Genomic DNA, 13,155 nt, shown 5'->3' on the forward strand with positions numbered 1-13,155 from the left:
TGGCAGCATCAATGGGCTCAAGCGTGACAATAATTATGAAGTTGGCCCAGGATTGGGCAATGTTTTGTTCTGTTGTGCATAGGGTCACTATGAGTTGGTACCGACTTGATGGCACCTAACAAAAATGACAACAACAATGACGATGAATCCTGGTGTGATGCTGTGGGCTAATGTGTCAGACAGAAAAGCTGTTTGAACTGCAGGTCGGTGATTTAAGTTCACCAGCTGCTCCTTGGAAACCCTATACAAGGTCATTATGGGTCGGAATTGACTCAATGGCCCTTAACAACAATAACAACAATAATGAGTCTTAAGAAGCTCTGGTAGCATAGTGGTTATGAGTCAGGCTGCTAACCTTAAGGTCAGCAGTTAGAAACTACCAGCTCTGTTGTTACATACATAAGGACCCTATGTAGTGTTTCCAATGAGTGACTGGTAAGTTTAAATAGCTGACCTTGTGGTTCGAAGTCCAGTGTTTACTATGGCACTACATCAGGACTCTAGTGGGCCTAAATACCCAAATTTAAAAATACAAGTTTAATTTATTAAATATATCTGCAAAGTTAGACTTGCAAGGCCTTGTCATCAAGAATGTGAACTTGCTTATAAAGATATCGTCAGTACAAAAACCTGACTTGCAGCAACCCAATATACGATTTCTGAGGCTGTAAATCTTTACAGAAGAAGATAGCTTTATCTTTCTCCCACATAGCAGCTGGTGGGTTTGAACAGCTGACTTTGCGGTTAGCAGTCCAGTGCATATTCTACTGCTTCACCAGACAGAGCTCCTTTAAAGACTTGGTTGTTGTCAAGTGCCATCGAGTCGGTTCAGGCTCACAGTGATCCTCTATAGGGTTTCCAAGTAGGGACTGGTGGGTTGAAACCACTGACCTTGTGGTTAGCAGTTCAGGTGCCACAACAGGACTCCCTAAAGACGTCATTGTTGTTATGAAATGGTGTCAAGTGCATTCTGAGTCATAGCGACCCTGTATAGAGTTTCCAAGGAGTGCCTGCTGATCTTGCGTTTAGCAGTTCAGCGCTTATCCTACATTGCCACACCAGAACTCCAAAGATGTCAAAAGGAACTTTAAATTCAATCAGTTTACTTTAAGGGAAAGATACTGGTGATAGATGCAGTTGTTGTACGCAGGCCAGAGGAATTTGGCTTCAAGATCTAAAACGCAGTGACTTTACTTTCAAACTCTGATCCAATGCTTGTGACTGTCCCTGGTTTGAAGCAAGTGTAGCTAAGGGGGAGACTAAAAAACATGGATGTTTTTCTCTCAGAACCCAAGGTTGTGTGGCATGATGAGCAGGTATAGATGAGTAAACTAGAGGGTCTTCTAGCATCGCTCCTTGTGGACTCACTGGGCCAAGCCCAGTACTGAACAGCGATTTCTAGACTGCTGGTACCTACAGCACTGGAGAAAGGAAAGGTCTAAGCTCACACCTTAAATGCTATTCTGAATTTTTGGCTTTTGAGAAGTCATGCTGCAAGGAAAACAAATTCTATTGGGATGTAATCTTTTCAATACATAACAACTGCTAGTGTCAGTTAGGTGAGCATCTCAGGTCTACTTACTGCAAGCATTTACTCTTCAACAGAGAGCAAGATGATTCAGAAAACATTACATAGTTGTCAAGCTCTACTGTTAATTAGAAGGCACTCTGGTAGCATAGTGGTTATGAATCGGGCTGCGAACCTTAAGGTCAGTGGTTCGAAACTACCAGCTGCTCCGCGGGAGAAAGATGAGGCTTTCTACTCCCGTAAAGATTTATACCCTCGGAAACCCTGTACAGGGTCGCTATGGGTTGGAACCGACTCGATGGCACTTAACAACAACAACAACAACTGTTAATTAGAAGGCACTCTGGTAGCATAGTGGTTATGAATTGGGTTGCTAATCTCACGGTCAGCAGTTCGAAACTACCAGCTGTTCTATGAGATAAAGAGGAGGCTTTCTGCTCCCATAAAGATTTACAGCCTCAGAAAACCTATTCAGGGTTGCTATGAGTCAGAACCGACTCCACGGCACATAACTGCCAAATGTAATTTCTGGTGCTGCGGGTTATTGCGCTGGACTGCTAAGTCATTTGAACCACAAAGTTGGTAGTTCAAGCTCACCAGCTGCTCCTCAGAAACCCTACACAGGGTCACTATGGGTTGGAACTGACTCGACAGCGTTTGACAACAACTATTAACTAGAAGGAGCTCTGCTAATGTAGTGGTTATGAATTGGACTGTTAACCTCAAGGTTAGCAGTTTGAAACTACCAGCCATTCTGTGGGAGAAAGATGAAGATTTCTGCTCCTGTAAAATATTTACACCCTATGCAGGGTTGTTATGAGTCGGAACCAACTTCACAGTACACCACCACCATTAACTAGAATACAGTTAAACCTGGAAGCATATTTGACCTATGCAAACTACCTCTCTAGCAAATAGCACCATGAGATGAGTGAGTGTCAAGGTCTATGTGGAAAACTGAAATCTCAGTCAGATACAATCAAAAACCAATGCAGTTTCAGTTCCATTGTCCAACAAACCGAGAAAGAAATCAACCAGAGGTTTACTCAGACAGTGAGTTTCTTTTGAAATTATGATAACTTTTGTGAGAGGATAAGAATAGAAAGCTGAGGTTTACTTATGAGAAATAGAAGGAGTCAGTAATTTGTGAAGTGCCCATTTAGATCCAGGAACAATTTAAAAGTTTTGTTCTAGACTATTACTTTTTATTTATAACTTTTTATTGTGAATTGAGTGAAGGTTGACAGACAAGATCATCAACTCTACATTAAAAAAACATTCACTTTGTTTCATCTCAATGATTACAATCTCTTCCATACAACAACAGTCATTCACTTCCTCCCCGTGGCTCCCATTTCGCTGCCACCAGGCTTCTTGCCATTTTCCTTAGGTACATGTTGCCCCTTTGATTTTGAACGATTGGTTGTTCTATCGTTCATAGTGAGTATGTCATAATAGTACTGTTGTTCCTCCTATATACCTATCTACTGCTTGGCTGAAAGTTGTTACCCCTGTATGCCTATCTAAGGAGCTCTGGTAGTGTAGTGGTTACGAATTGGGCTGTGAACCGCAAGGTCAACAGTTCGAAACTACCAGCTGTTCCGCGGGAGAAAGATGAGGTGTTCTGCTCCTGTAAAGATTACAGACTTGGAAACCCTGTACAGGGTCGCTATGAGTTGGAACCGACTCCATGGCACATAACAACAACAATATGCCTATCTACTGCTTGGCTGAAAGAGGGTGAGTTCCTTTCCAGACCTGAAGGGTGGTTGAGGGCATAGTCTCAGGTCCCTCCAGTCTCTTTCTGACTGGTAAGCCTGGACTTTTTTTTTTTTAATAAATTTGAATTTTGTTCCACATATTATGCCACTTTATTCAGGACTTTCTAATGTGAGCCTGTTCAGGGCAGTTGATGGTACCATCTAGCTGGGCACCATCTAGTCAGGGATGGGGAATGGTCAGCCCACGGGCCATATAAGGCCCCTGAAATAATTTTGTCTGGCCCTGCCAAGGCAACCTCAGCTCCAGCCATCACATTAGGGATAAGTTAATTAAATGTTTGACAAAACATAGCAGGCTGCTAATTTTTAAATTCATAATTTTGTATGGCCCATAAATGATGTGATAAATTTTGTCAGAAAAAAGGTTCCCTTCTCCTGATTCTAGCTCTTCTGGTCTCAGGTTCATGGATACTGACGTTTACATATTCTACTAGTCAGTAGGACAAGTTGATGCCAAGAAATCTTCAATTCTCATCACTGTTCTTTCTTCTGAACATGGAGACATCAATATTTGTTCCTTAGATGGCTGCTCATGAGCTCTTAATATCCCAGACACTAATCACCAAAGTAGGATGTAGAACATTGTCTCTTTGTACTGCATTTTGCCAACTGACCATGATGTCCCCTGAAGTTATGGTTTTGAGGCCCAAGGCTCAGCTACTTATTGCCTTAAGATGTTTAACAATATCTACTCTTCATCATTTTGTATGCTGTATGTACCACCACATTCACAGTGGTACTTTCAGGATAGGTAAATACTCATGTACTAATATCCTCTTTTACACGCTTGTATATCTGTAGGATATATAAGTGTATACATGAATACACATATACAAATACATATACACATATATGCATACATACATACTCCTACATACACATATGCACACATTCTACTCTTCTTCCCATAATCATTCAGCATGTGTCTCTGTTTATGTACCTAACTAGTCACAGTGTTGTTATTCCAAGGTTGTATATATGTCACTATTTACCTCTACCCCCTTTAGCCCTTGTATACGCTCCTCTGTCTTCACCGGTCTTCATTGTACTTCTGCTAACCTCCCTCGTCTTGTATATCGCCCTTCACTTTCTTATATGTTGCCCTCCCCATCACTCAAGTGAACAAGTATCTACCCTATAACCAGCGAACTACTCTCCTTTCCCTCCAACCCCTGGAAACCATCAAAGAATGTCTCATTTTTTTCTTCCAAATTCATATATTTGTGGGATATAAAAATATATATATGTCTCATTCTTCCTCCTTTATCCATTCAACCTATGTCTCTTCTCAATCCATGTATCTATGTTCAGAACACGGTTATTCATGTGTTTTATATATATATATATATATATATATCACTATTTATCTATCCCCTTTAGCCCATGCATGAGTTTTACTTTTTAAAGCAAAGAATATTTATTACTAATAATAACCATGGTTTAAAATAAATAATGACTTAGAATATGTAGACACTGAGCTGTTGGAGAGAAAGTAGATTGAAGAGTAGAATCAAGTGCCTTGAGCCAACAGAAATTTATTGGCTTTATGTTTTAGTTTATGGATGCATTTTTTCAATATTAGAATATGAAATTTAAAAAATTAAAAATATCCCTAAAAGATTAAATGATCACTACTGTGACTTTTAAAAAGAATTGTTCACAATGTCAAATAGAATTTGAATGCATGATCATTTCATGTTTTCTTTTCATCTTTCTTTCTTCATGTACTCCAGTATAAACAAAAAAGAAGAAAAGATGAAATGATAACAATATCAAAGTCAGTCATTTATACAGATGTAGTTGATCTCTTTGGTCTTGAATATATGCCAATATACGTTGGCCAGTTTTACAGGCAATCTATGCCATGTGCACAAATAAAAGAAGCAACATTAGGTTAGATACCAGCTCTGGTAAACACATTTTTGTATTACAGCAGCCTAATTAATATGAACAAAAGCAATTTCTACAAGTATGGGGTTTGTTTATACAGTTAAGGAAACATGAATGACATAGAAAACTAAAAATGATAGCTTTAATATTGAAAAGTGAATATGAGTAAAGGCCAGAATGGAAGGCTATTTGTTATCATGTCCATACCTTAAACATAGACTAAACAAATTTCCTAAAATGGAAAACCCAAAAATACTTGGAAGATTTGCTTAGATGATACAAAATACCCCTGAAAGTCTTCTCTTTATCTTTTAGTTCCTCACACTGAAACTTTAAAAGACAATGTCTACAGAGTTAAGAGAGATGTACCTTAAATGCAGAACGCATATCTATAAATCCTTATTGGATGCTCAAATAGTTATAGAGAAAGAAAAAATAGTCGATTACAATAGATACTTCAATTAGCAAGGGTTGAAGGCTAAGTTGCCATCAAGGAACCAACTTACATTAATAAGTTCAACCTCCCAGATTTTTTTCAACAGGTCCATTGATGTGTAGCCATTAATTAGAAAGGCTTTGGTGTAGTCGCCCAGTTCAATGGAATCCAGCCACTCAGCCACAGAGGTGGGATGGTAGCCATCATGACCAATGGGTCTCATCTGTAACCAAGAAAATCACATTAGGATTCATTTAAACGGCTTGCTTTTTGTTTCAACAATAGGATTCATCTTGCCACTTGGGAATTTATCTCAAATTAAGCAGCACATCTTTCTGGATATGGGAATAAGGAAAAACAAAATACATTATGCATGATTCTAAATCATTAATACTTTTCATGGTAAATTAATTTTCAAAAAATACAGTAGAAAATGTGTAATTTAGCTGCTAAATCAACCCCATATTTGAGAGAACTAAATATGTCAAACTTCTGCTATAGGTATTATTGACATTCTGGTGGATGGATTAACTGATGATAGTTGACAGTATTAAGATATAAGAAACTGTACTCTCAATATGCAGGTGGAGTCCTGGTGTGGTGCTGTGGGTTAATGCACCAGACTATAAAGCCATTTGAATTGTCAGGCCGGCGGTTCAAGCTCACTAGCTGCTCCTCGGAAACCCCATGCAGGGTTGCTATGGGTTGGAATTGACTGGCCTGTACTTAACACTAGCAACAAATCTCATACACACAAGATCAAACCATGTGAAAATACTGCATGACTTGAACATTCAAAAGGAATCCATGCTTATGCAAAACATGTATTATGGGTAGTGCAAACATGCTGGAGAAACAGACTGCTGTTTGAAACCAATAAATAAGAAACTTTGGGGTATTTGAAGACCATGTGTTCTGCATAGACTTTACAGTATGCTAGACATGAATACAGAACATGCTGGCAGACAATCTCCTGCTTGGTGTCAGCTATATACAGAATATTTTTTTTAATAATTTTTTTTTTTTAATTTTAGGAGAACAAAGAAGTGTGACAGCAACATACTGACTCTGAGTTTAAATTAGAGTGTGAAAGTAATTTAAGCAAGAGAAACTTCTGTATTTCAAGTTTTATATGGATTATCCAGTCTTTGAGCTTTTATTTAAAATTTTAGTTGGATTTACAGAGCTTGGTTTTTAAAGTGACTCACTTCTCAAATGTGTCCTGCTTTGCATGCTATGTCCCCTAGTGTCATCATTTACTGAATAAGGACAGCTGACTCCTCCTCGACCTGCTGCAATCCTTCAGTGAAGTTCGTGATGCAAACAGCAACAAGGGGCAAACAGCAACAGAGATATTCCTCTTAGGTCACATTCAAGGAGATCGATATTGATGGAAATCTATAGGAGTCTGATTTGTGAGCAGAGAAATTTGTGGGCCATCAGGGATACAGATGCTAATCTTCAACATATGAGGGTTTCTGTCACTATGCAGTGTCTCAATTTTGAGATTCTCCTTACTCTTCAATTTTTAAGTTCCTTTTTTCTCCTTTCGTCTTTCCTGTAGGTCTACCCCCGGTCTAATTTCCATTTTGATGTTTAAATATCCTCTATTGTAAAGTTACATTACAATCATTATTAGAATCTGAACTGTATTTATTGTAGATATTCTTGGTAAATAAACTTTGCGAAATAAACGTGGAAGATTAGTCAGGGGGCTCATAGTCATGCTACCTAGAATGTACTTTCTAAAGGATAGATTCTTTAGGGCAATCCCATATGGCTTTTCCATGTATTGAAAGTATTTGATAGTGCTGCCTACACACACAAACACACAAAAAGGAAAACTCCCTCACTCCAGGTCCTTCTGACCCACCATGATATGATGCATATTTTCTACGGTATTTGTATATTCTTTTCTTCTGAGCCCCACTTGATTAAATCAAGCATGGTCCATCCATTGCTGTTGTTTTTAAGTGCCATTGAGTTGGTTCCAACCCATAGCGGCCCTGCATAGGGTTTCCAAGGAGCAGCTGATGAGTTTGAACTGCTGACCTCGTGGTTCAAACCAATTTGCAGTCCAGAGCATTAACCCACAGCAGCATTCCCAACCAGAAGTCTATCAAAAAGATGAGCTCTATACATATGAATGGACCTTGAAAACATGCAGTGTGAAATAAGTCAGACACAAAAGGACGTGTAGGATTTCATTTATATACAATAGGCAAATATATCAAGACAAAACTTCGTAGTCGTTACCAGGGATGGAGGAGGTGGAGGGTGAAAAGGGGAATTCTTGCTTAGGTGCATTGAGTTTATGTTACTGGTGATGGCATAATTGAGAAAAAGGATACAGATAATAGTTGTACAATGTGAAAAATCGAATCATTATCTCTTACATGTAAAAATGGTGAAACTGTCATATGTTTTATTATATATGCTGTTGTTGTTATGTGCCGTGGAGTCGGTTCTGACACCCACAGGGACCCCATAGAGGGTTTCCGAGGCTTTAAATCTTTACTGGAGCAGAAAGCCTTATCTTTCTCCTGAGGAACAGCTGGTAGTTTTGAACTGCTGACCATGAGGTAAGCAGCCCGATTCGTAACCACTACACTACCAGAGTTCCTTTTTATTTCATATATATATATATACGTGTGTGCACGCATGTGTATGTATGTATATATATAAAGAGCTCCTTTTTGAATCTGAAGCTACTGAGGATCTTCGCGTGAAAGGGCTGCCAGAGAGTGATGCCAATGGGAACAAAGGGAAAGAGAGAAAAATGGGCCCTAATGACACTGTCTGAAGCTCTTCATCCTGTTGTACTTGAAACACGATACTCCTGGGATTTACAGTAACGCGAGCAACTAGATTTCTTTCTTTCTTTTTCATAAGTCAAGATGATGTAGGCTTTTTGCCACTCTCAACTCAAAGTGTTAGTTCTGACTACAAGAAAAGTTATTGGTGTATTTCCCCCGAAATATACTACAGAATGACTTTGAGTATAATGGCACACCCTATAAGACACTTGAACTAAAGAAGTTATATAAGTAAAATGTTAATAAATGGAGAAGTGAAGTCCAGCTGGACTTTAGTCCTGTTTACACTGATTGACCCATTTTAGCTAATTATTACATGTTTATTCATACCACACTTAATTTAGTGTTTATTACATAGGACCTAAAAATCTAGATGACAACTCTGGATTTGCAAAGGGAAACTTTGTAGCATTCATATAAAACCAGGTGCTATGGATGAGCAAAATTGGAACTAGGACCTAACGCTGAGGTTCAAGATGTATTACTACCTTCATATTAACTAGAAAGTTACAAAAATATTGAGGCTAACTGCATTCTCCAAGACTTATTACAAAGTAGCTGAACCAACTCTGCTGCCCTAAAAATCACCTCAGCTCTAGGAAATGTTTTTGCCCCCACTGACATAAAAAAATGATTGGAGAAATTGAAAGATGTACGGAAGGGAGAATCTTTGCAGTTGAGATTAACAGCCTGGCAGGAAAAGTCTTATTATTAGCTCACTCAAGAAGCTGACTACCCTAGCAGCACCCACTGGGGACAGGCTTAGGGAGTTGTGATGACTTCTGTTTGGAGTAGAGCAAGACGTTCAGACCAGAAAATTATGCTGGGGTTCTCTCAGTATCCCTAAGCACGGACACATCACTTACTTGAGAGATCAAGGAGTGACCACCTACAACACAAGTTACTGATGCCCTGTTGTTGTGGACTGAATTGTCTCCTCAAAATGTGTGCTGTAAATCTCCATATCTAACTATAATGCCATTTGAGAGTGGGTTTTCTTTGTCTATTAATGAGATGGGATTAGTAGGATTAGATAGAGGTTTGCTAGCTCAATGTCTTTTGAGATAGAAAAGAGATGAAACAATCAAATAAGAGAAGAAGAGATGGAGGAAGAGTGATGCCAGGCTACATGAAAACCACTCAGAAGAAGATCAGAAGAAACAAGGCCATCCCTCCAAAGTCACCACAGAAAGAAAACCTTCACCTAGAGCAGGTGTCTTGAATTTGGACTTCTATCTTCCTAAACTGTGAGAAAATAGATTTCTGTTCGTTAAAGCCATTTACTTGTGGTATGTTTGCTATAGGACCACCAGATAATGAAGACACCAGTGTTAGCCAAAGCATCAGGGATACCTATCAGAAGACTGCCGTGCAAACCTAATCAAGTAGAAAGACATTTGTCTCTCCCCCACCTCACCCAATGGCTTCTTTTTGCCCTGACACCTGGGGATTTACAATCAGAGAAGAGAATGTTGTAAGTCCCTTGGTGGTGAGCCTAAACTTGAAAGAGTGAAAGAAATAAAACTATAGATTTAAAGTGGATTGGAAGTGAGTTTTCATATTGTAACGACTGTAACATTAAGAAACAGGAAGAAGGGTGAGTTAAGTTTTGCTGAAAGCAGTGATTAGACAATCTGTATCTCATTGAATGTTGACTGCTCAGTAATCTGGTTATTTCTGTAAGAAATTATCTGAGAAAATGCTTAAGAAAGTGAGAGGGAAGGAAAGATTTGGTGGGAGGATAAGAGATTGAACAGAGTAGACAACAAAGGGGAAGAGACCCTGGAAATGAGTATGCTGATGTGTGCAGGAGTGATCTGAATTCATCTGCTCATTCAGTAAATAGATCATCAGTGTCAACTCTAATGGCTATTGAAGAAATAGCAGAGAACAAAATCATCCCTCCCCTTGTAGAAATTATAACTATCAATTAAAAATATGCAAACAGATGATCAATAAATTATGAAGGCTCTATAGACCTGAGGAGAAGAAACCATTAGCTCTAAATGAAGTTACAAAATTAACTTGACACATATTTAATGATATGCACAGTGGTTACCGTGCTGCGACAATAATTTCTTCCCAGGCAATTCTCCCATCTGTTCCTTCATTTCTATTCCTACTGCCACTATCCCGCTTAGGTTCTTGTTTGCTCTTCCAAAAAAGAATGCAATCGCCTTCCATGTTAGTCCAACTTACGTTCCACTGCTACATCGATCTTGTTAAAACCCAGGCTCTTGTTACACCAAACCTGTAGTATCTCCTTCTTGATAAGAGGCAACATGCTCCATTCCAGCATTCAAGGGCAATTGAGAGGAACAGCAAATTATCTTTTTAACTTTACACTCCACTGTGGGTTAATGCGCCAGACTGCAAAGCCTTTTGAACTGCAAGGTCGGCAGTTCAAACTCACCAGCTGCCCCTTGGAAACCCTATACAGGGTCACTATGGGTCAGAATCGACTCGATGGTACTCAACAACAACTCTGCGATAGGAGTCCTGGTGAAGTGCTGTAGGCTAATGCATCAGACTGCAAAACTATTTGAACTGCAAAGTCAGTGGTTCAAGCTCACTAGCTGCTCCTTGGAAACCCTATGCAGTGTCACTATGGGTTGGAATTGACTCAACGACACTTCACAACAACTCTGCTATATGTACCCTAATATGTATATTAAATTGATAGTTGTACCCTGAACATGAATTGGGCAAGATACATTAATATCCTTGCTAATCTCGTTTTCTAAGTTTGGAATGTTTTTGACCTTATTTCTAGGGTGATTTCTCTAGAATTGGCTCTCTCTTTTAGCTTTAAGTTTCAAATTTTTAACCACTTGTTGGACAAAGATGTACAATAGAGATCACCAATATAAGTAAAAAACAAATTCATCTCCTTCAGCTCACAAGCTTTTCCTTCCTTGGTGTCTTCCATCTTAGCTAATAGGGTAGCACCATTCCATTGGCCAAGTGGAAGTTGAGGAATAATCTTAGTTTTTTTCTTTCTTTTGCCATTATATCTAATTTAGGCAGACAGCTCTTATAAATTTGGTTTCCAAAATGTCTTTCAAATCAGTTCTGACCTTCTAAAATGAACTTTGGAATCTGACCTTCCAGCAATGCTAATTATTTATTAGGTGATCTTTGGCAAGTTATATAACTACTTTGAGCCTCAGTTCCAGTTTGTTTCCTAAACTAAGCAAAATGATATCTACCCTAAGTGTTTTATAAAGATTTTTATGATACAGTGTATGTAAATTGCCTCACTTTGAATATAATAGATATTCAATAACTCTCAGTACTCTTCCCACCCCACTACCCTAAATTGGGCCCCAGGCACATTTTGAAATTATATAATAGTTTGCCCTTTGGCTGCTAATCTTTTGAACTTCCAATTACAATTCTCCTCTCTCATTCCTCCCTTTTTCTCTCAGTTTTCCCAACATGTCATGCCCTTCAACTGATAGGTATTCCTCTAAAACACGTCTACCAAGTTTGTAGTAGATTCAAGTATTGTTCCCCATTCTTCACTCTTGTATGATAATTATGCTTTTGTGCCCTTTGCCAAGTGATCTGTATTGCCTCCCATTGTGGCTGGGGTTGCTTTCATGAACCGCAGCTGTTGGCTAAGACCTGGAGTTAGAAAACCCAAAGAGAAGAACACACTCAGCATTTCTCAAACTGAAAGGACTGAAGAAATTATTCAAGCCTCGACCTGCAATATTGAAGGATTCTATTGAAGGACTCCTGGTGTGGCACTGTAGGATAAGTGCTGGATTCAAGATCTGTTTGAACTAAAAATGTCAGTTGTTCAAATCCACAAGCTACTACTCAGAAACCCTATACAGGATCAACATTAGTTAGAACTAACTTGAAGGCACTAAACAACAACTGTGTGGATCATGACAAGCCATGGACAACATTATGGAGAATAAGAATTCCAGAATACTTAATTGTTCTCATGAGGAGCTTGTGCATAGACCAAGAGGCAATCATTTGAACATAACAAGGGGACACTGAGTGGTTTAAAATCAGCAAAGGTGTGTGCCAGGGATTTATTCTTTCACCATACTATTCCAATTTGTATGTTGAGCAAATAATCTGAAAAGATGGACTATATGATGAAGAATATGGCATCAAGATTGGAGGAAGACTAATTCACAACCTGCAACATGCAGATGAGACAACCTTGTTTGCTGAAAGCAAAGAGGACTTAAAGTATTTACTGATGAAGATCAACAACCACAGTTTTCAGCATGGGTTGCACCTCAGTGTAAAGAAAACAAAAATCCTTACCACTGAACCAATAAACAACATGTCCAGCAGAGGTCAGGTGAACCACAATTGACCCATGGATTCATTAGTAAGGAAAATAAATCAATATATATACATATATTGATTCACAACAACAACAACAACATATTGAGAAATCATGGAAAGTTTGTCATATACTAGATCCTCATTATTTGATGATTTTATATATATAAATTTCTTTACTCACTGAAAGTTGTTTGTAACCAATAATCAATACCTACATTAGCAGTCATCTATTGACATTATGAAAGAAGTGGCAAAGAACAAGGCACCAGGAATTGATGGAATAAAAACTGAAATCTTTCAAGAAAGTGAGGTGGCACAAGAGGCACTCACTCATCTCTGCCAAGAAATTTGGAAGACAACTGTCTGGCCGACTGATTGGAAGAGATCAAT

The 13,155-nt window shown here is 38.7% G+C and overlaps 1 protein-coding gene across 7 annotated transcripts in view; it reads right to left on the reverse strand.

Moving 5' to 3' along the window:
• Positions 1 to 13,155, reverse strand: part of ANKS1B (ankyrin repeat and sterile alpha motif domain containing 1B) — a 671,108-nt gene that overhangs the window by 436,364 nt on the left and 221,589 nt on the right. For all 7 annotated transcript variants that reach the window (XM_006875944.1, XM_006875945.1, XM_006875943.1 and 4 more), the window contains one exon: positions 5,706 to 5,858. In XM_006875944.1, the coding sequence (XP_006876006.1) occupies positions 5,706 to 5,858 (153 nt within the window). The remainder of the gene's footprint in view (positions 1 to 5,705; positions 5,859 to 13,155) is intronic.

This window comes from Chrysochloris asiatica, unplaced genomic scaffold, assembly GCF_000296735.1.
Source record: "Chrysochloris asiatica unplaced genomic scaffold, ChrAsi1.0 scaffold00347, whole genome shotgun sequence".
Classification (NCBI taxonomy): Eukaryota; Metazoa; Chordata; class Mammalia; order Afrosoricida; family Chrysochloridae; genus Chrysochloris; species Chrysochloris asiatica.